The following is a 23,740-nucleotide window of genomic DNA, read 5'->3' as shown; positions in this document are numbered from 1 at the left end:
GGGCCACATTATTAAAAAATGCTCAAATACACAGAAAATTAGTATTTAACTAACAAATAATCGAATACACATTTTAACTCAGGTCTGACACACACACACACACACACACACACACACACACGCACACATAAGAGTCATGTGTTACACATTTCTCTCAATAAACTGAGCTGAAGGTGCAAACTGACCCAGCGTGAACATGTACAGTAACATAACGTCCACATTCATTTCACTGCACTACGACCCCTACATGTTGCAAAACAGGCATTCCATTATGACCCCCCTACCCCTTACACACATACACACCACAGACACACACACTGACACAGATTGAGCACACAATCCCATGCATGCACCTTGCACTGTGAACCTGGACCCTCAAGGACACACTCACACTCTACTTGAGCTTTGTTCTAGATTATAGCTCGGCATTCTATATTAGGACTCACATGATGACTTCTTCTGTCTAGACCATGACATTTCATATGCTATGACAGAGGAGGCTTCTTAGTGCTGAAACACACCACTGATTGAGTATCAGGGAGACAATACAGACTAATTCAGCCCGTCTGACCCTGACACACTCATGCACGCAACAAGTTTTTTTTCAGACAGGTCTTACACACATACACTCACACACGTACATACACACACACACACACACACACACTCACACACGTACATACACACACACACACACGCACACACACACACGTACATACACACACACACACATTATTACTGACATACACGCTTCCCACAATTAAAAAGTGATATGACAACATAACAAATCCACACAAATCCATGAACACTATCAAATTTGTCAGCTGTAATGTCATCCAAAAGACCCATTTCAAGACAAATATATCTCTGTTATCATCTGCCTTACGGTAAGAATCATTACATATGCCTTTGTTAGTGTTGCTTAGAAACAACCCATGTGTGTGTATATGTGTGTGTGAGGAATGTGTAACGTACACACTGTGCTTACTGGGGCGTGGTCATCTAAGTAAGGCTCTTTCCTCACACAGTACCCACCCTGAGACTTGTGGCGGTAGGGGAGGAGTGGATGGAGGGAGGAGAAGAGAGAGTAAGGAAAGTCGTAAAGTCTCTAATAACCTCTCTCAGAGGCTCGTCTTACCCGGGGGTGAGGAGAGGAAGGAGGAGGCAGGGAGGGAGGCTGTGTAAACTCTGGACAGGTGTGGACCAAACCACACAGGCCCTCTCCTTCCCTCCCCACCCCCCCAAGAGTTACCAACCACTGAGCCTCACAGAGCCATGAGGACTCATAAAGATTGTGGTCCCTAAAAAAATCTAAACGAGCACCTGTTGCTTCACAACAAAAACAGAAAGTGAAAACACATGATAGAATCAAACTTAATTGGACAACTTAAAAACAACAGAAAGAAGGGCCACCCGAGTGGCGCAGTGGTCTAAGGCACTGCAGCGCAGAGCTAGCTATGCCACTAGAGATTCTGAGTTCAAGTCCAGGCTCTGTCACAGCTGGCAGTGACTAGGAGACTCATGGGGCGGTGCACAAGTTGTCCAGGTTAGAGGAGGGCTTGGCCGGATGTCTTTGTCCCATTGCATACTAGTGACCTCTGTGGTGGGCCGGGCACAATGCACTCTGACATGTTCACCAGGTGTACAGTGTTTCCTCCAAACCCATTGGTGTGGCTGGGTTAAGTGGGCATTGTGTCTAGAAGCAGTGGTGTTTTGTGTTTTGGATACACGGCTCTCTCCCGAGTCCGTACTGGAGTAGCAGCGATGAGACAAGACCGTAACTACCAATTCGATACCACGAAATTGGAGAGGAAAAAGGTGTACATTTTTAAAATAATAAATAAACAGAAAGACAAAAATGATTGAATTTGTGGACTTTGGTTCATAGTTTTCCACCTCGAGCATAATCTGTTACTGATGCAGGAACACAAAATGAAGAGCATAAGTCAGTGATTTCCATTGCAAGGAAAACAGGTCAACCTAAAACAGTAAAGTATGTTAAGCATGGGCACATTGCACAATAACACCCCATAAATGTTATCCTCTCAGCCCCAGGCTAAGTCTTGGTGAAATAACATTGCCCCTTTATTACCAACATTACAGCTAATTGCCTCCCTGCCCCCTTTCCTGTGTGTTACAGCGATGTGGGGAAGGGGTGGACCCAAGCTTTGACGTTTACAAAAAGGAATCCCCTCAATGGCTGGGGCTGGGCTGCCTGACTCACTCAACCCGTCTGGCTCCCAGACACACACGCACTCACACACACTGTCTGTTCTGGGAGAGAGACAGAATGGAGAGAGAGAGAGAATGAGAGACACTACAACCTTGAAGTTCAACTCAGTCTCTGGGAGAGAGAGAGAGTGAGAGAGTGAGAGAGAGGCAAACAGTCTCCTCTCAGGTATGTAACACTTCTATCTTCTATCACATAGGATGTTCTTTTTTTCACCATTGTCCCAGATAATGGTCTTATTGGATTATTGACGACTTTAGCTTTTTTTGTTTTTTAAGTGAGGATATAGGCCTAGGTGTATGTTCCAAACAGGGGAGGGAACCACTTCACTTTTCACCAGCTGTTTGTACAACAACCTGTGGATCAGGCTTTTTACTTTCTCTAGTGAACGGTGGATATCTTTATCTGGATCTGATGCTCAAGTGTCGTTTGGATATGCGACATATCGCCCTGATCTAAGAGTAATCTCTGCCGCCAATGTGAACTTCCACCCAAAGGTCATGCTGTAAATAGTTTCATTGTCTGTGACAGTCTGTCTAGTCTGTCCGTATGTCTGTCCGTCTATCTATCTGTCCGTCCGTATATCTGTTAGTCTGTCTCTCGCTCTCTCTTTCTGTAAGCCTGTCTGCCTATCCGTCCGTCTGTCTGTCTACGTCTGTCAACCAGCCCTGAGTTAGTTGGGGACTGAGAGACAGAGCACAGCGGATGTCATAAAAAGTTTGTTGGAAAAGCAGGCGAGAGAAGGACGTGGAGCAGAGAGAGAGGGGGGAGGGAGAGCTCTGAACATTCCTGTCATTGTTCAGAAGTCCTGTAAGTCTGCTACAGCGGCCCAGAGAGGAGAGAACCTCCATGAAAGGGAATTATACAGATCATGGTTCTAGTCAAGGGTTTAACCAGCCAGGATGTCTGTCTCTGGCTATCTGGCTCCCCCTCTCTGGGGCTCTCAGCATGGGTCTCTACTGGAGCTAACTGGGCCTCCAGTCCTAGACCTCCAGGCAGGGGGAGTGGTGGGGGGGTGATCATTTATCCTCTCACACTGTGCTCATTAGGACTGCAAGTGTCGCCGGACATTGGGGAGAGGGTTGGAGGGATGGGAAGGTGGAAGGGCGGATGGTGACAAAAAGGAGAAAAATAGATGGAAGGAAGGGAGAGAGAGGATAGGGAGGTGGAAGAGGGCAAGGAGAAGGAGAAGAGGTGCCAGACAGGGAGGTGGAAGAGGGCAAGGAGAAGGAGAAGAGGTGCCGGACAGGAAGGTGGAAGAGGGCGAAGAGAAGGAGAAGAGGTGGAGGAGAAGTAGAAGATGAGGGTCTGGAGCTAGGCCTGGTGTGTGTGTGTGTGTGTGTGTGTGTGTGTGTGTGTGTGTGTGTGTGTGTGTGTGTGTGTGTGTGTGTGTGTGTGTGTGTGTGTGTGTGTGTGTGTGTGTGTGTGTGTGTGTGTGTGTGTGTGTGTGTGTGTGTGTGTGTGTGTGTGTGTGTGTGTGTGTGTGTGTGTGTGTGTGTGTGGCAGCGTGGGCGTCCGTGGCGAAGTACGGTGGTGGTGGGGTTTGGCAGGGGATAAGGCCCAGGGTAGGGTTACAGCCGCTGGGCTGAAGGATTGGCCGGGCTGAGCTGGGCTGGGTTCTGGGCTGGTACGGCCATCCAGCTTTTTGTCTGGAAATACTTTTTATTGTTATGCTAATGTACCACATGTGACGTGTTCCCTTGGTTGTTGGTTCGACTTCCAGGGAACTTTGAATTGGCTTTGATTCTGTTACCGCTGTTAAACATAACAATGACATTGACATCTTTCTGTGAATGTCATTGAATGTCACGGAATCAGCACTAACTATGCCCTCACACGCATGCAAATGCACACACACACTTACTAGGAGGAAATGGAGGCAAGCACACACAAAGGAACGGGTGTGGTAGTGTATCAAGGTGTGTATGTCTACAGAACTAGGTTAAAGCGAGTGTGCCACACAGTGATGCTGTGTCACACACACTACTTCAGCTCTCTTGATTGAAGGACTGATTGAAAGGCTTAAGAGGATTCATGGTAATTTACGGTAGGCCTCATCCAGTTTGTGACGATGTCATCTTAGCATCACCCCTGATCCCTGCTTATTTACAGTATTGAGCATCATGTAGATCATGGCAATACAGTAGTTTTCCATAGTAACACATAGAAATATAATTAAACTAGACATTATGTTCCAGTCTATATTTATCTGTTTATGTACAGCAGTGGAGGCTGTTGAGGGGAGGACGGAGCATTCACTCCATTCCAGACATTATTATGAGCCTCCACCGATGTACAGTATGCTGTCGTCTGTAAAAACACAGTATTACCCTTTGGTGAAAGTAGACCATAATGGTACGATTGGTCCAGTTGGTTCTGTATTAGGCTATGGGAGCCAGTCCACACCACCAAGTTGAGTATGATGTCAGGCTGCTACAGTATCGCTTTGGATTCTGTTCTCCTTTTATGAGTCGCTAAGGTCAGAGTGCCGCTAACACCTCACTGTGTTTGCTCTAAAGGACATTGTGAAAAAATGCTGTTTGTATATTGATTATATGCATACTGTGTGTGCATTGTACTCTGAAGTGTACTCAGCAGCGACAGTGTGTGTGTGTGTGTGTGTGTGTGTGTGTGTGTGTGTGTGTGTGTGTGTGTGTGTGTGTGTGTGTGTGTGTGTGTGTGTGTGTGTGTGATAGGCTGATTGGATAGGCACACAGGGAGAAGATATGTTTAGAGACAACACACATTGAGATCCAGCTGTCTTCACAGAGTGTTTTCCACTTAGCGTTATGCCCTTGTGTAAACGGCTGTGTAAATGCTACTGCTCAACTCACACACACTACCCAAATATCTGAGAACAGAGAGATTGGTGGCAGGAGGAGTCCACGTCTACACATAGAGAAACACAGACACACACACACACACCCGATACTCTCTTTTCCATATACACACACATAGGCTACGTACGCATACACACACACACACACACACACACACACAGCTTGTCATTGCTAAGATACATCTGCTTCTGAACATCACTCAGTCAGTGATGACATTTTCCTCCAACAATTCTCTGCTTCGCTCGGGATTCACAAATTACCAAATGATGATTAGTTGAGAATTAGCCAAAAACTCGTTGACTCAGAATGAGAGAGAGGGGGAAAGCAGTGAGAGATAATAGCCGTCTATCCCTTGAATAAGTGTTTGAGGTGAGGCGGCAGGGCGGCGTGCGTCACCAGCCATGCTGTCATTAAGAGGGGAAGAGGGAAGGAATGAGCTCATAGGTACTAACGGCTGGGGGTTAGAATGGGGAAAGAAGGCGCCAATATGAGAGAGAGAGGAGAGAGAGAGAGAGAGAGAGAGAGAGAGAGAGAGAGAGAGAGAGAGAGAGAGAGAGAGAGAGAGAGAGAGAGAGAGAGAGAGAGAGAGAGAGAGAGAGAGAGAGAGAGAGAGAGAGAGAGAGAGAGAGAGAGAGAGAGAGAGAGATGAAAGTACATATGGGTACACAGTGTAACTGACTGATATGCTGCCAGAGAAGAGGTTCAGTTATGGTCTTTCTTATAAGGGCGCTGACCTTGAATGACCTTCTGTCTCCAGGAGACTAAAGCTTTAGTAAATATTATGAACATGAAACTGTCTTGACGGCAAATTTATTCATATGTAACTCATACAGTTAGAAGCATAGATGCAATAAAATACATCAAATACAACTCAATGATAAAAGGCTAGACATACTGTAGCCTAAACTGTGAAGAAATGTTTGTATTTCTCTAAATCAACTTGCAGCATCCCTGTGTCCACTGAAATGTGAACCAACAACAGTGGCCCTCAATGATGCAAAAACGATAACTCAGCAGTTAATTGAATCTGTCCCCAAATTGAAGTCAGTCACACTCCATACTGTAAGCAGGGAGAGCCAGAGCTAGAGAGAGAAGAATGACAGACAGAAACTTCTAGTTGCTTGGTTTCTTCCCAGCAGCCACCCTATCACGTCTAGTCCTGCGCTGTTAATCAAGCTTTGATTGGTTAATTGACTCACAGAGAGCAGCAGTGGTGGGACAGAACGTTGGTTTGGCAGAGCAACCCAGGTTTTGGTCAGAAAGAGAGAAGCTTGTTAGCATTAGCATATGCTCATAGGGCTGTTATGCACCAGTACAGAGAGAGCAAGAGACGTTTGTTAGCATTAGAAGCGCTCATAGGGCTAGTCTGTCCCATCAAGAGATATTATTAGCATGTGCTGGGCTGGTCTGTCTGTAGGCTACCCAGAGATAAGAGAAATATGTTTGTTAAAGTTAGCATTAGCATGCCAACCTGCAGGCTACACAGAGATGTTTGTCAGCATTAGCTAACAATGAGCACTCATAGGGCTGCTTTACACACAGTTCACAGTGTGACCCGGTATGGAGTATAGAATCTTTATCTCTGTGGAATCTCCGAGGGACCATTTACTCCGGGTAGTTCAAATACATACAAGTTACATTTAGACATAAATAGTAACTGTATATCAACATTTTGAACACAATCAAGTGAGCTGTGTACACATTTTGTAATGAGTGTTTATTTCACTGTTTATTATCTTTGGTTTGTGTTAAAACCGCCAGTCTGTTAGACATCAATGACACACTACATTAGCTAATTATAGTCTGACACTACTCTTCATTCACAGATCCAGCTTGGTAAAAGTATATTAGGAACTTTACAGCTTTTAGTGCTACAGCTAGCATTAGCATCTGCCTATACAGATGACAAGTTAGCATTAGTGATGCTAACACGGGTGTACTTTGGCTGGCACGGCAGGCCTTGTGTACAGACACCAGACTAACTTATTTAGGGCCTGGAATTCCCCCCAAAAGGTGCTCTAATACTGACTCATATGGTGTGATCCAGAATCACTAGACTAGAATAAAACAGCTCTCTAATATTGATATCCGTCCATTAGGTAATGGTTAAATATAGCACTTTGTTAGTACTGGATGTACCAAACTCAGTCTTGACGTGTCATTCACTGTGGCAGAAGAAGAACCCAGCTCCTGTGAGGTTTAGTTGGGGCAGAGTTAGGACAAAACCCCAGCACCTGGGAGGTTTTGTTGGGGCAGAGTTAGGACAAAACCCCAGCTCCTGTGAGGTTTAGTTGGGGCAGAGTTAGGACAAAACCCCAGCACCTGGGAGGTTTAGTTGGGGCAGAGTTAGGACAAAACCCCAGCTCCTGTGAGGTTTTGTTGGGGCAGAGTTAGGACAAAACCCCAGCTCCTGTGAGGTTTAGTTGGGGCAGAGTTAGGACAAAACCCCAGCTCCTGTGAGGTTTAGTTGAGGCAGAGTTAGGACAAAACCCCAGCTCCTGTGAGGTTTGGTTGAGGCAGAGTTATGACAAAACCCCAGCTCCTGGGAGGTTTGGTTGAGGCAGAGTTATGACAAAACCCCAGCTCCTGTGAGGTTTGGTTGAGGCAGAGTTATGACAAAACCCCAGCTCCTGTGAGGTTTGGTTGAGGCAGAGTTATGACAAAACCCCAGCTCCTGTGAGGTTTGGTTGAGGCAGAGTTAGGACAAAACCCCAGCTCCTGTGAGGTTTGGTTGGGACAGAGTTAGGACAAAACCCAGCTCCTGTGAGGTTTGGTTGGGACAGAGTTAGGACAAAACCCCAGCTCCTGTGAGGTATGGTTAGGGCAGAGTTAGGAGTAGTCCTGTCCATGGTGAGGTATGGTTAGGGCAGAGTTAGGAGTAGTCCTGTCCATGGTGAGGTATGGTTAGGGCAGAGTTAGGAGTAGTCCTGTCCATGGTGAGGTATGGTTAGGGCAGAGTTAGGAGTAGTCCTGTCCATGGTGAGGTATGGTTAGGGCAGAGTTAGGAGTAGTCCTGTCCATGGTGAGGTATGGTTAGGGCAGAGTTAGGAGTAGTCCTGTCCATGGTGAGGTATGGTTAGGGCAGAGTTAGGAGTAGTCCTGTCCATGGTGAGGTATGGTTAGGGCAGAGTTAGGAGTAGTCCTGTCCATGGTGAGGTATGGTTAGGGCAGAGTTAGGAGTGACAGAGAGAGGGGCACAGAGGGTACTGTATAACATCTTAATGGGAGTGACAGAGAGAGGGGCACAGAGGGTACTGTATAACATCTTAATGGGAGTGACAGAGAGAGGGGCACAGAGGGTACTGTATAACATCTTAATGGGAGTGACAGAGAGAGGGGCACAGAGGGTACTGTATAACATCTTAATGGGAGTGACAGAGAGAGGGCACAGAGAGTACTGTATAACATCTTAATGGGAGTGACAGAGAGAGGGGCACAGAGAGTACTGTATAACATCTTAATGGGAGTGACAGAGAGAGGGGCACAGAGGTACTGTATAACATCTTAATGGGAGTGACAGAGAGAGGGGCACAGAGAGTACTGTATAACATCTTAATGGGAGTGACAGAGAGAGGGGCACAGAGAGTACTGTATAACATCTTAATGGGAGTGACAGAGAGAGGGGCACAGAGAGTACTGTATAACATCTTAATGGGAGTGACAGAGAGAGGGGCACAGAGGGTACTGTATAACATCTTAATGGGAGTGACAGAGAGAGGGGCACAGAGAGTACTGTATAACATCTTAATGGGAGTGACAGAGAGAGGGGCACAGAGAGTACTGTATAACATCTTAATGGGAGTGACAGAGAGAGGGGCACAGAGAGTACTGTATAACATCTTAATGGGAGTGACAGAGAGAGGGGCACAGAGAGTACTGTATAACATCTTAATGGGAGTGACAGAGAGAGGGGCACAGAGAGTACTGTATAACATCTTAATGGGAGTGACAGAGAGAGGGGCACAGAGGGTACTGTATAACATCTTAATGGGAGTGACAGAGAGAGGGGCACAGAGGGTACTGTATAACATCTTAATGGGAGTGACAGAGAGAGGGGCACAGAGAGTACTGTATAACATCTTAATGGGAGTGACAGAGAGAGGGGCACAGAGGGTACTGTATAACATCTTAATGGGAGTGACAGAGAGAGGGGCACAGAGAGTACTGTATAACATCTTAATGGGAGTGACAGAGAGAGGGGCACAGAGAGTACTGTATAACATCTTAATGGGAGTGACAGAGAGAGGGGCACAGAGGGTACTGTATAACATCTTAATGGGAGTGACAGAGAGAGGGGCACAGAGGGTACTGTATAACATCTTAATGGGAGTGACAGAGAGAGGGGCACAGAGAGTACTGTATAACATCTTAATGGGAGTGACAGAGAGAGGGCACAGAGGGTACTGTATAACATCTTAATGGGAGTGACAGAGAGGGGCACAGAGAGTACTGTATAACATCTTAATGGGAGTGACAGAGAGAGGGGCACAGAGAGTACTGTATAACATCTTAATGGGAGTGACAGAGAGAGGGGCACAGAGAGTACTGTATAACATCTTAATGGGAGTGACAGAGAGAGGGGCACAGAGAGTACTGTATAACATCTTAATGGGAGTGACAGAGAGAGGGGCACAGAGGGTACTGTATAACATCTTAATGGGAGTGACAGAGAGAGGGGCACAGAGGGTACTGTATAACATCTTAATGGGAGTGACAGAGAGAGGGGCACAGAGGGTACTGTATAACATCTTAATGGGAGTGACAGAGAGAGGGGCACAGAGGGTACTGTATAACATCTTAATGGGAGTGACAGAGAGAGGGGCACAGAGGGTACTGTATAACATCTTAATGGGAGTGACAGAGAGAGGGGCACAGAGAGTACTGTATAACATCTTAATGGGAGTGACAGAGAGAGGGGCACAGAGGGTACTGTATAACATCTTAATGGGAGTGACAGAGAGAGGGGCACAGAGGGTACTGTATAACATCTTAATGGGAGTGACAGAGAGAGGGGCACAGAGAGTACTGTATAACATCTTAATGGGAGTGACAGAGAGAGGGGCACAGAGGGTACTGTATAACATCTTAATGGGAGTGACAGAGAGAGGGGCACAGAGGGTACTGTATAACATCTTAATGGGAGTGACAGAGAGAGGGGCACAGAGAGTACTGTATAACATCTTAATGGGAGTGACAGAGAGAGGGGCACAGAGAGTACTGTATAACATCTTAATGGGAGTGACAGAGAGAGGGGCACAGAGGGTACTGTATAACATCTTAATGGGAGTGACAGAGAGAGGGGCACAGAGAGTACTGTATAACATCTTAATGGGAGTGACAGAGAGAGGGGCACAGAGAGTACTGTATAACATCTTAATGGGAGTGACGAGAGGGGCACAGAGAGTACTGTATAACATCTTAATGGGAGTGACAGAGAGAGGGGCACAGAGGGTACTGTATAACATCTTAATGGGAGTGACAGAGAGAGGGGCACAGAGAGTACTGTATAACATCTTAATGGGAGTGACAGAGAGAGGGGCACAGAGAGTACTGTATAACATCTTAATGGGAGTGACAGAGAGAGGGGCACAGAGAGTACTGTATAACATCTTAATGGGAGTGACAGAGAGAGGGGCACAGAGGGTACTGTATAACATCTTAATGGGAGTGACAGAGAGAGGGGCACAGAGAGTACTGTATAACATCTTAATGGGAGTGACAGAGAGGGGGAGTACATAACATCTTAATGGGAGTGACAGAGTACTGTATAACATCTTAATGGGAGTGACAGAGAGAGGGGCACAGAGAGTACTGTATAACATCTTAATGGGAGTGACAGAGAGAGGGGCACAGAGGGTACTGTATAACATCTTAATGGGAGTGACAGAGAGAGGGGCACAGAGAGTACTGTATAACATCTTAATGGGAGTGACAGAGAGAGGGGCACAGAGAGTACTGTATAACATCTTAATGGGAGTGACAGAGAGAGGGGCACAGAGAGTACTGTATAACATCTTAATGGGAGTGACAGAGAGAGGGGCACAGAGAGTACTGTATAACATCTTAATGGGAGTGCCACTTGGCTATACATCCTTCTGACCGAATTCTCTACACTATCCTTGAAAAGCTATTTTTAAGAGGCCACAGGAAGCTGAGTCTTCAAGAAGCCACAACACACTGCTGAAAAAGGATATCAACAATGACCTGTGAATGACGAAGATATGACAGTGCTGAAGAAACACACACACACACACACACACACTGAGCTGGCTGGAGTTGTAGACAGTGTGAAAGGAGGGACCAGGGGAAGGTCCAGAACAACACCCTCATGGACTTAAACAGAAACTATCTGTGGGTTTTCATCTGGTGTCTTTTAGAATAGCACATCTTAGTGTGCCATGGACCTACACTTTTACCACAAGTTACCATGGACACAGACACACACCTCCACCACAAACGCCTCAAGTCTAGTCAACCATGCTGCCGGCCAGGGGAATTCCTGGTAGAGTGATTTTTAAGACTAAAGACTGAATCACATTGCCAGGGATTTCCAATGGCCGGCATGAAGTATGCAACCTGGATCTATTGGGAATAAAGGTGTGTGAACAAACATTTATATACACACACACACCTGGTTGCGCGGCGGCAGGACTTAGCACACATGTGAACACTGTACGTTTACCTCCATGTTCACAGTGGTTAAGTTCTGCCGCCCTGGGGCCACAGCCTGTATGTCTGAACCCAGGAGAGGAGAGGGGGCACTGGGGAGGATCACTGGGACCCTTACCCCAGCCTGGATCTCTGAGAATGGACTTTAGTATTGCCAAAGTTCAAACAGTTAGTGTTTACACCATTGTAATACTACACATTGATGGACCTATTTGAAGCATGACATTAGGTAGCACTTCATTTGGTTTGTAGATGTTCAATAACTGTCAACAACATTTCAGCTAACTATCCATTACCCGTAACCATCTACAGATCATCGGTTTGGGACTCTGTAAATAAAGTGGGGCCTGACATTATCATGGCTGTTTATATGTCTGTCTGTGATTCTGATGGTCGCTCCTTTCTCTCTATCAACTGGCTGTGTGACCAGGTGGGAAGTCTTTCATCCTCTCCAGGTGCATTAATGCTTCTCGGACTGTATTCATGCATGAATAAAATAAGACTTCATAGTCATCCATCACTGTGTGTGTGTGTGTGTGTGTGTGTGTGTGTGTGTGTGTGTGTGTGTGTGTGTGTGTGTGTGTGTGTGTGTGTGTGTGTGTGTGTGTGTGTGTGTGTGTGTGTGTGTGTGTGTGTGTGTGTGTGTGTGTGTGTGTGTGTGTGTGTGTGTGTGTGTGTGTGTGTGTGTGTGTGTGTGTGTGTGTGTGTGTGAGAGAGAGAGAGAGACCCAGTTCCCCAGTGCTTGTAATTGAAGTGTTGGTCTTACTTGTGGTTTAGCAGGGAGTGTTTGTGTACCCACTGTTTCCTGTCATCCAAACAATACAAATTGAATGCTTTGATCTCTCTGTGTGTAACTAAAACTGTGTTTGGTTACTAGTCTCCATTAGTACAGTTTAGGACATGTAGTGTATTCAAAGAACTCAAAGAAGGTCTCTCTCCTCATTAAGAGTAGTAGGTCAGCTATCTTCCTGCTGGGGTAGCTACTGTATGTGTTAGCATATTAACTACTCTGTGTGTGTGTACATCCATTCCTGCATGAATGTGTATTATGTATGTGTGTGTGTGGTCTCTCTCTGCCCCCTCACTGGGCCTGTCTCCCGTGCCTGCTGTGCTGATAATCAGTGTGTGAGGTTAGCTGGCTCAGTTCAGCAGGAACAGGGGCCTGGCCCATCCACAGTGGCTGGAGGCCAGAGAGAGACATACTAGAACAGGTGAACCATCCCGACCTGAGACCAGTGTTTCACTCCACTAAACCATCGGCAAGAGAATACAGAGGTGTATTCATTAGTGCAAAACGTTTTGCAACAAAAATGACAATTTCTTATAGGACAAATTCAAGGATAGTCCCTCTCAATTTGTCCAGTGTACTTGTTTTGTTCCTAGTGAATACACCCCCGTCTTCCTCCATCATATCCATCTCTCCATCAACAAAAACATAGCCATGGTTCTTAAATTGAAGTACAGGACAGGTGAACAGAAAACAGATTGAATTGTTGCATATGTTTTAATGTTATATTACATAAAATGCATAAATGTGTGTGTTTGGTATGAAAGTATGCAAATAAAAGAATACTCTAAAATGCATGATGTTTTTCTTTGTGTTATTTCTCAAGTTGGTTATTTCCAATGAATACCACGGTAACAAAACCTATTCTACAGGTTTATAACAAGATGTACTATCTCTATTTATCTCTCTCAATCTCTATGTTCCTCTTCCTGTCTTTCTTTATCTCTGTGTCCCTCCTCTTTATCTTCCCCGATGTCCTCCTCCTGTTTTATGATCGTATTGTCCTTGTGCTGTAAACTCTCTCAGCCCTCACAGCAGATGTGATGTGGTTTGAGTAACAACGGCAAAATGGAAAACTTCACATAATGTGCTTTCAGTTCCATGTGCAAGTTGTGAAACTTCCTAACTTGGAAAAAAATATTTTTTTTTATTGTCACATATACCAGCTAGGTGCAGTGAAATATGTTGTTTTACAGGGTCGGTCATAGTAGTATGGCACCTCTGGATTTAGGTTTCAGTGCACATTGACAGATTTGTCCCCTTGTCGATTTCTGTAAAGGAACCAGCGACGTTTCGGTTACTGGCCCAATGCTCTAACCACTAGGCTACCTGCCCCCTGAATAGACTAGTACATGTCATAATGTACTACTAACTACATTGCTGAGCTATATTTCTCCATTGGGACTTAATCTGTAAATATCTCAATGTATTTGTGATATTAATCAATATTGTAATGATGAATAAAGGTTGCTAGACCAAAGTAACTCACAAATATTAAACAAAACACCACACACTAAAGACGATGCCTGCATGCCACACCCTTCTAGCGCAAATCATTTGCAATGATGAAATGACTGAAGCTTAGCTATCTGAACACATCATATAACACTTGTGGTGAACTAGAACATGGTGAACCGTGTTGTGAACCAAAAGGCAATGTGTCTCAACTGAATATCACACCACAATATTACATCACAATCCTTTTTTCTGACTTGAGGCTAACGTTTGTAAAACGCTGTCTCTTTTACGTATATGGAGGTAGTGTTGCCAGATTTCATGATACTTTACAGATGAATCTGAGCCAAAATCCCACCAAATCCATTAAAGGGAGCCCAGTTGCAGGTGAGGAAAACTGCCCAATCTGGCACCACCATATGGGGTAACAAAAGACAGATGGGATGGCACCACCATATGGGGTAACAAAAGACAGATGAGATGGCACCACCATATGGGGTAACAAAAGACAGATGAGATGGCACCACCATATGGGGTAACAAAAGACAGATGAGATGGCACCACCATATGGGGTAACAAGACAGATGAGAGGGCAAAACAAAAGACAGATGAGATGGGGTAACAAGACAGATGACACCACCATATGGGGTAACAAGACAGATGAGAGGGCACCACCATATGGGGTAACAAAAGACAGATGAGAGGGCACCACCATATGGGGTAACAAGACAGATGAGATGGCACCACCATATGGGGTAACAAGACAGATGAGAGGGCACCACCATATGGGGTAACAAGACAGATGAGAGGGCACCACCATATGGGGTAACAAGACAGATGAGAGGGCACCACCATATGGGGTAACAAGACAGATGAGATGGTGACAGAGTTCATGTCTTCTTAAAGGGAGGTATGTAGAGAACTTGATGGCTGTCTATTTTTTTTTTAATTGAACCTTTTAACTAGACAAGTCAGTTAAGAACAAATTCTAATTTACAATGACGGCCTACGCCAGCCAAACCCGGACGACGCTGGGCCAATTGTGTGCCGCCCTATGGGACTCCCAATCACGGCTGGTTGTGATACAGCCTGGATTCGAACCAGTGTATCTGTAGTGACTAGCTAACTGTGGGAGGTTATCCACAGCGGGTGAGACAGGGTCAACCAAACGATCTATATCAATGGGGTCATATTATCACTGACTTCTACAACCACCAACCAACCCCACCCAGGCGCGCCAGCTGTCGAAGATAATGATCATAACGGCAAAGATGATAATGACACCGATTATAACGGCAATGACGATAATGCTGATGATGGAGGTGAAGAGTTTAGCATCGGTCCAGATGTTTGTATTTTCTGAGTCGTTGCCGGGCCAACGGAGAAAGTCTCCGTCAGCAGCGGCAGCTGGCTGTGTCAGAGGTTACACCGCATCAATCAACTTCCTGTTTCTAAGAAAGCAGTTTGTAGGTGAGGCTAAAGCTCTCTCTCTTTTCACTCTCTAGGTTGACTCCCTCTCTCTCTCTCTCTCACTTTCTCTCTCTGTTATTTATTTAAAAAATGTACAGGACAAATCAAGTGCCCCCCGGACTCCCTCACCTGCTGCCACCTCTGCACGTAGAGGCGTCATGCCCATAGGGGGCACAGGGGCACATGCCCCCTCAGATTTGTCCTGTAAAAATTTATGTCTAATGAATAAAAGGGTTTGTATTGCAAATATAAAATGGAGGTGGGGAAAAGTTACATTTTTGGTTGTTGTTTCTCTGTAATACTACAAGCCACCTAGCAATTTTATGAATTTGGCTTCAACTATCCCAGATAGGTTCCCAATCTCATAACTAGCTACCAAGAAGCCATTTCAGGCTATCACTCAAGTTAGAGTAGCCAGCTTGTCAAACTATCTACGATGGGATGCCTGCTAGCAAGGTTGGTAGACTTTAGAAAACCAAGCAATTACTACATGTACTGAATAAAACTCACATTCCTTTCAATACCAAAAAATATATAACCACCAGTCTGGAGGACACAGACAGCTCAAGAGATATGCTTAGAGATGCAGAAAAACATTTTTTTAAATATTTTTTTTTACATATAATTAAGCATAATGATTATGGATCTATATTGCAGGAAAAAGCTGTTTAAGATGTTTGAAAAATGCTAAATTCTCCAACTTCCAGCAGGAGGCCTGGCCCCTGTCTGAGTCACCCCTCAGCCATCTTCACATACTTTGTGCCCCCTCAGATTTTGGGGGTGAATGACGCCCCTGTCTGCAGGTTAGCTTGGCATGGATCCAGGGCGGGAGTCCCCATGGCAACATAACAGGTAAACAGTGAAGCAGATAAGGGCATGAGGATGAGGGCATGAGGATGAAGAGTGTACAGACAGGACATACACACACTACATACATAGAAAAATATGCACAACAACACACACACACACTACATACCAACAGAAAATACACAACAACACACATACACATACACACTACATACATAGAAAAATATGCACAACAACACACACGCTGCACTACTCTCGACAGGCTCAACCCACCCTGCAGCTGTGCAGCCAGTCATCTTTCACTTGCCCTCTTTCTTTTTTCCTCCTCCCTCTCCCTTTCTTTCTCTCTTTCGCTCTCTTCTCTTTCTCTCCCCCCTCTGCACTCTCTCTGTCTCTCTCTCCCTCTTTCAATCTCCCTCCTTCCCTCCCTCTCAGCAGATATCTGCCAATCTGGCTGCTGTACAGACATAATTGCCATTATGACTGTTGTGGCCCCCACATCACACAGAGTAGTGATTGTTCAGCGAGAGAAGGTCCTAACACTGTCCGCTCTGTGGAGACGTCACACAACATTATCATAGCGTGACTAGATAATGCACAACACACAGCCCTGAGCATGCACGTGCATTCACACACACACTGCCGTGAGCACACATGCCCACACACACACACACAAGACAACTATCCAGCAATATCTTCTCTCTCTCAGACTTTCTGTCTCCTCATCATCCAATAAAGCGCTAAACAAACATAAGCGTCTAAACGTGATGGAAAATCCATACAGTGTGGCCTTTGTACTGTCAATCTAATGTCTAGCCCTTGGTAAACACACCCTACAGCACACCGTGCCACACAGACCATACAGCACACCGTGCCACACACACCATACAGCACACCGTGCCACACACACCCTATAGCACACCGTGCCACACACACACCATACAGCACACCGTGCCACACACACCCTACAGCACACCGTGCCACACACACACCCTACAGCACACCGTGCCACACACACCATACAGCACACCGTGCCACACACACCATACAGCACACCGTGCCACACACACCCTACAGCACACCGTGCCACACACACACCCTACAGCACACCGTGCCACACACACCCCTACAGCACACCGTGCCACACACACCATACAGCACACCGTGCCACACACACACCCTACAGCACACCGTGCCACACACACACACACCATACAGCACACCGTGCCACACACACACCCTACAGCACACCGTGCCACACACACACCCTACAGCACACCGTGCCACACACACACACACCATACAGCACACCGTGCCACACACACACACACCATACAGCACACAAAGCCAATAGAAAATGAAAGGAAGATGAAATTGATGGAAAAGCAGTTTGTGCAAAAAGAGGAACTGCAGAGAGTGTGGGGGGAGGACACATTGAGGCTGAGGTTTGGGAAAATGGACCTTGTCCCAAAATTATATTCTGTTTTGTTTTATTCCCATCTTGGAAAGGTCATATACATTTTGGGCAAAAAATTAAGAAAACATTCCTGACGTCACTGTGGCTTTTCATGAATAAACACATTTGTTTTTGTTTGCAAATGTTCCATTTAAAAGGTTGGAATATAATGGGTCTGCATGGTGACGTGTAGAGTGGAGGTTTGGGTATGGGTATATGGAACTACGATTAGACAAGGCTGGAAGGCTCAACTCCCCTTAGGGGAACACTGATGGTGCTATTTCAATGAGAGAAGAGTACATACTCTCTCTACTATTGAGGTTAAGTATATAGTGTGAAGTGACTGATGTCAGACTCATAAAAGCTGAGAATGTGCTGACAATTATTTCATTGTTATGTAATACAGGTTTTTGGTTTTACTATCCTTGTGGGGACCAGAAGGAAAACTATCTGTCCTCCGGCTACACCATGATGCTACTCTACAGAGTGTTGTTGAGGCTACTGTACACCATGGTGCTACTGTACACCATGATGCTACTGTACACCATGGTGCTACTCTACAGAGTGTTGTTGAGGCTACTGTACACCATGATGCTACTGTACACCATGGTGCTACTGTACAGAGTGTTGTTGAGGCTACTGTACACCATGGTGCTACTGTACACCATGATGCTACTGTACACCATGGTGCTACTCTACAGAGTGTTGTTGAGGCTACTGTACACCATGATGCTACTGTACACCATGGTGCTACTCTACAGAGTGTTGTTGAGGCTACTGTACACCATGATGCTACTGTACACCATGGTGCTACTCTACAGAGTGCTGTTGAGGCTACTGTACACCATGATGCTACTCTACAGAGTGCTGTTGAGGCTACTGTACACCATGGTGCTACTCTACAGAGTGCTGTTGAGGCTACTGTACACCATGGTGCTACTCTACAGAGTGCTGTTGAGGCTACTGTACACCATGGTGCTACTCTACAGAGTGCTGTTGAGGCTACTGTACACCATGGTGCTACTCTACAGAGTGCTGTTGAGGCTACTGTACACCATGGTGCTACTCTACAGAGTGCTGTTGAGGCTACTGTACACCATGGTGCTACTCTACAGAGTGCTGTTGAGGCTACTGTAGACCTTCATTGCAAAACAGTGTGTTTTTATCAATTATTTGGAGACGTGAATATATTTAGTATAGTTTTAATTAAAAAGGATCACTTTGTTTCACTATTTTTATTTTTATGAAATTCATTGAGGAGGATGTTCCTCCCCTTCGTCCTCTGAGGAGCCTTCACTGCTCATGGTTACATTAAGACACCCAGGAGCTGGCGGAGATATGGGTTCGAAAACGTACCTCAATGCAGGGATGGGATATGCCGATGTTCTCCAAATTTAACCTTTATCCACACTGATATATAGAGGAGATTGAAATACTGCTAGTTTTCCCAGAAAACTGTATTTTTCATCCATTTGCTAGCTAGCAGTAGCCAATCAGTTCCTTTGTTGTTCAATATGAAGTGCCATTCCATAATGGCTGTTGTAGCTACTGCTAGCTAGCATGAGGACAAAAGGGCAGTTTTCTGGGAAAACAAGCAATATTTCAATCTTCTTGATGGACCAGTGTTGTAGAGTAGTGGTTAGTTTTAGGGTTAAGAGTTAGTGTTCTAATCAAGTCAAATCAAATTTTACTGGTCACATACAGCAGATATTATTGTGGGCGTAGCAAAATGCTTGTGCTTCTAGTCCCGAAAGTGCAGCAATATCTAACAAGTGATATCTAACAATTTCACAACATGTACCCAATACACACAAATCTAATTTCACAACATATACCCAATACACACAAATCTAATTTCACAACATATACCCAATACACACAAATCTAATTTCACAACATATACCCAATACACACAAATCTAATTTCACAACATATACCCAATACACACAAATCTAATTTCACAACATATACCCAATACACACAAATCTAATTTCACAACATATACCCAATACACACAAGTAAAGGAACGGAGTTAAGAGTAAATACATATTTGGACAAGCAATGTCAGAGCGGCATAGACTAAGATACAATAGAAAAGTATAGAACGCAGTATCTAAATATGTGATGAGTAATGCAAGAAATGTAAATATTATTAAAGTGACTAGTATTCCATTTATTAAAGTGGCCAATGATTTCAAGTATGTGTATGTAGGCAGCAGCCTTGAGATAGAAGCTGTTTTTCGGTCTCTCGGTCCCTGCTTTGATGCACCTGTACTGTCCTCGCCTACTGGATAATAGCAGGGTGAACAGGCAGTGGCTTAGGTGGTTGTTGTATTTGATGATCTTTATGGCCTTCCTGTGACATCGGGTGCTGTACTGTAGGTGTCCTGGAGGGCAGGTAGTTTGCCACCGGTGATGCGTTGTGCAGACCTCACTACCCTCTGTAGAGCCTTACGGTTCTGGGAGGAGCAGTTGCCGTACCAGGTGGTGATACAGCCCGACAGGATGCTCTCAATTGTGCATCTGTAACAGTTTGTGAGGGTTTTAGGTGACAAGCCAAATTTCTTCAGCCTCCTGACGTTGAATAGGTGCTGTTGCGCCTTCTTCACCACACTGTCTGTGTGGGTGGACCATTTCAGTTTGTCAGTGATGTTTACGCCCAGGAACTTAACTTTCCACCTTCTCCCCTGCTGTCCCGTCGATATGGATAGGGGGGTGCTCCCTCGGCTGTTTCCTGAAGTCCACGATCAGGTTAGGGGAAAATAGGATTTTGAATGGCAATCAATTGTTTAGTCCCCGCAAGGATAGTAAAACAAATGCATGTGTGTGTGTGTGTGTGCGTGCGTGTACAACCGGTAACGGTGCCAACAGACATTTCCACAGAACAGTCCACACGCGACGCATACTTCCTTCATTAACTCTTCAGGGGAACTGGGAGGGGCGGAACCACACAGACAACAGCAGTGATTGATGGAATGGTTACCTGACATGGCCTCTTGGATCTGGAAACGCATTCAATAACACCCACCAACTGAAAACAATGAACAAACACACTACCACACATCTCACCCCACAGTAGCATCTAATTGCAGTGTTAATGCCAATATCCTCTCACTGTCAATAACTATACCCTTGACTTGTTTTGCTGCTTCATAACTTCCTACGACTGTGATAGGTTGTTGTCTAACCTGGCTATCTTAAGATGAATACAGTGATGTAAGTAGCTCCGGTTGCCAGAAGATACTGACCCTACCGTTACGCTTGTTTACACTGAGCTGCACTGGGGTCAGAACATAATCATGGTTAGGAGCTGGCGCCAGATACGGGGTTGAAAACGTGCCTCAATGCAGGGATATGCCACTGTACTACACAGTTTACCTTTATCCACACTGATACATCGAGAAGATTGAAATACTTCCCTTTTCGTCCCCATGCTAGCTAGCAGTAGCCACCGCAGCTATTTTGGAATCAGTTCCTTTGTTGTTCAACATGGCGTGCCTTTCCATAGTGGCTACTGGTAGCTAGCAAGAGGACAAAACAACAATTTGGATAAAGGTACAATTTGGAGTATAGTGGCATATCCCATCCCTGCATTGAGGTACTTTTTCCAACCCATATCTCAGTGTCCATGGTGTCTTCATATAACCACGATTGTATTCCGACCCCAGTGCTGCTCAGTGTAAAGAAGCATAATGGTAGGGTCGGTACCTTCAGCACACATTCAACTCAGAGGGCTTGATGATTAGTTACATCAGGTGTGATTGTCCAGGGCTACAATAAAATGTGTTCTGTAGGGGGACTTGAGGACTAGCGTTGGGAAACACTGTGCTAAATTACTCAAATGTAGTGTTGCTGGTTTCTGGTTATTACTTTCATCTAAGACCTAGACAACCAGGTCAGGGAGTTCCTTTCTAATTATTGACCTTATTTCATCAATGAAGTATAAGGGAGGTGCGAAAACCCAGACACTCAGCCCTCTGTGGAATGAGTTTGACATCTGGCTTAACTGTTGTGCTGCTGTCATGTGTTGCTCCCATGTTGTTATGTTGTGTTGCAACCATGCTGTGTTGTCATGTGTTGCTCCCATGTTGTTATGTTGTGTTGCAACCATGCTGTGTTGTCATGTGTTGCTCCCATGTTGTTGTGTTGTGTTGCAACCATGCTGTGTTGTCATGTGTTGTTGTTATGTTGTGTTGCAACCATGCTGTGTTGTCATGTGTTGCTCCCATGTTGTTATGTTGTGTTGCAACCATGCTGTGTTGTCATGTGTTGCTCCCATGTGGTTGTGTTGTGTTGCAACCATGCTGTGTTGTCATGTGTTGTTATGTTGTGTTGCAACCATGCTGTGTTGTCATATGTTGCTGCCATGCGGTTGTTGTTTTAGGTTTTTTCTTAATGTAGTGTTGTTGTCTCTTGTCATGATGTGTTTTGTCCTATATTTTTATCTTTAATCCCCAGTCCCCGCAGGAGGCTTTTTGTCTTTTGGTAGGCCGTCATTGTAAATAAGAATTTGTTCTTAAGTGACTTGCCTAGTTAAATAAAGGTTGAATAAAATATATTAAATGTATAACAGTGCACAGCAAAATTGGGCTGTCCAATTTGTTTTATTTTCTACACTTGGACTTTTGACCAATCAGATCAGCGCTTTCTACAATATTTGGGCAAAATATTAGAAATGAGCTGCCTGTACTCAGCTGTAGATTTGCTCACATGATGCTGATTCATGTAAAGTATAAACATTCTGACTGATTGGCAAGTACATCCATGTACACAATGGTAGCTAATGCCTCCAGATCACTGTCAGAGATGATATGCACTGTAGCTAGAAGTGTTGCGGTCAAGGACTATTGTATATGTGCGTGCCCAAAGTGGGTGAGGCAGGGGAGACCCCTTATGGTCATTTCAAGTACTACAGCATTGCCAAACATTTTTGGGAGAAGAAAACAAGAGGTAGTAAGACAACATCAGATGTTTTATTCTGTAATAATGGAAACATTCTGAGGTTGTTTTTATTAATTTACTCATATATACATGAGTAGGTATTAGGTAATAAATAAATCAATTTCACCTCAGTAAGCATTTCTTTGAATAACAGTGCATGCTCCCCTAAAGAGACCCTCTCACTAACTTAAAAATAACATATCTTATAAGTTTACCATATAGTAATGTCTCACTCAGCAATGTCATTCTCAAACGTGCCAGTATGCACGCATACACACAACTCATTGGTACATGGCAATTCACGTCATTCAACAACAAAAACACTTACGCTACGCTACGCTACATGTACCCCGTAGCAAAGACTTATTTCTGAAATAATGGAGAGAGAAGTCCGTAAACAGAACATCATGTCTAAAAATAGACGCAGAGACAGATCACTGTTATATGATGCATTATCATGATGTAGCAAGTGAATCAACCTTTTGAAAGTTCTATATCTTGAAAACTTGATTGCTGACATGCAAAACATTTTGGGGCTGTATCAACAGTTGACTAATGAAACAAAAAACAAGTGGTTTTTTTGTGGATTATTCCTTTAAGTGTGGAGTGGGAACACCTTGGTTAGTTTGGTTATTCTTTCTTGTCAGGAATCAGCTTGTCAGCATGGTGGGCAAACGTCTCAGCTACCAGCAGTGGGAAGACTATGGAAGCATCAGCGTACACCTGGAGAGAGAAACAAAACACAGAAAGGAAACAGAAGCCTAAACATACAGATCTCTAAGAGACATTTCTGGAGATGGGAATGGAAAGAGCCATTGGAAAAGGTTCAACGTGAGTTTGTGTTTTATCTTTGGTCAATCTAATGCATCTATCAAGAGTTCTGGGGGCGCTGGTCTCCTGCTTGACCCCGAGTTACACTTTCACTTCATCTATATTAGCATAAGGTGAGGCCAAAAGCACATTTCCATCTTCGGGTGGCCAATAAAGTTAGATTATTTTCTATTCCATCCATTAACCTTCAGACTGGGGATAAGATAGCTGGTGAGTGAGTTACCTTGACTGGCTTGGCATCCATGCGGATCTTC

General features: G+C 44.8%; 1 protein-coding gene across 1 annotated transcript in view; it reads right to left on the bottom strand.

Annotated features, from left to right (window-relative positions):
• Nucleotides 1-22,668: 22,668 nt before the first annotated feature.
• LOC112226258 (deoxyhypusine synthase) overlaps nt 22,669-23,740 on the bottom strand; it is a 30,189-nt gene continuing 29,117 nt past the window's right edge. Inside the window, 2 exon segments of the mRNA XM_042315771.1 lie at nt 22,669-23,378; nt 23,710-23,738. Of these exon segments, the coding sequence (XP_042171705.1) occupies nt 23,286-23,378; nt 23,710-23,738 (122 nt within the window). The 3' untranslated portion in view covers nt 22,669-23,285.

Source organism: Oncorhynchus tshawytscha, unplaced genomic scaffold, assembly GCF_018296145.1.
Source record: "Oncorhynchus tshawytscha isolate Ot180627B unplaced genomic scaffold, Otsh_v2.0 Un_contig_9053_pilon_pilon, whole genome shotgun sequence".
NCBI classification, from domain to species: domain Eukaryota; kingdom Metazoa; phylum Chordata; class Actinopteri; order Salmoniformes; family Salmonidae; genus Oncorhynchus; species Oncorhynchus tshawytscha.
Note: the sequence above shows the minus strand (reverse complement) of the source record. Positions and strands in the feature narration are given on the sequence as shown.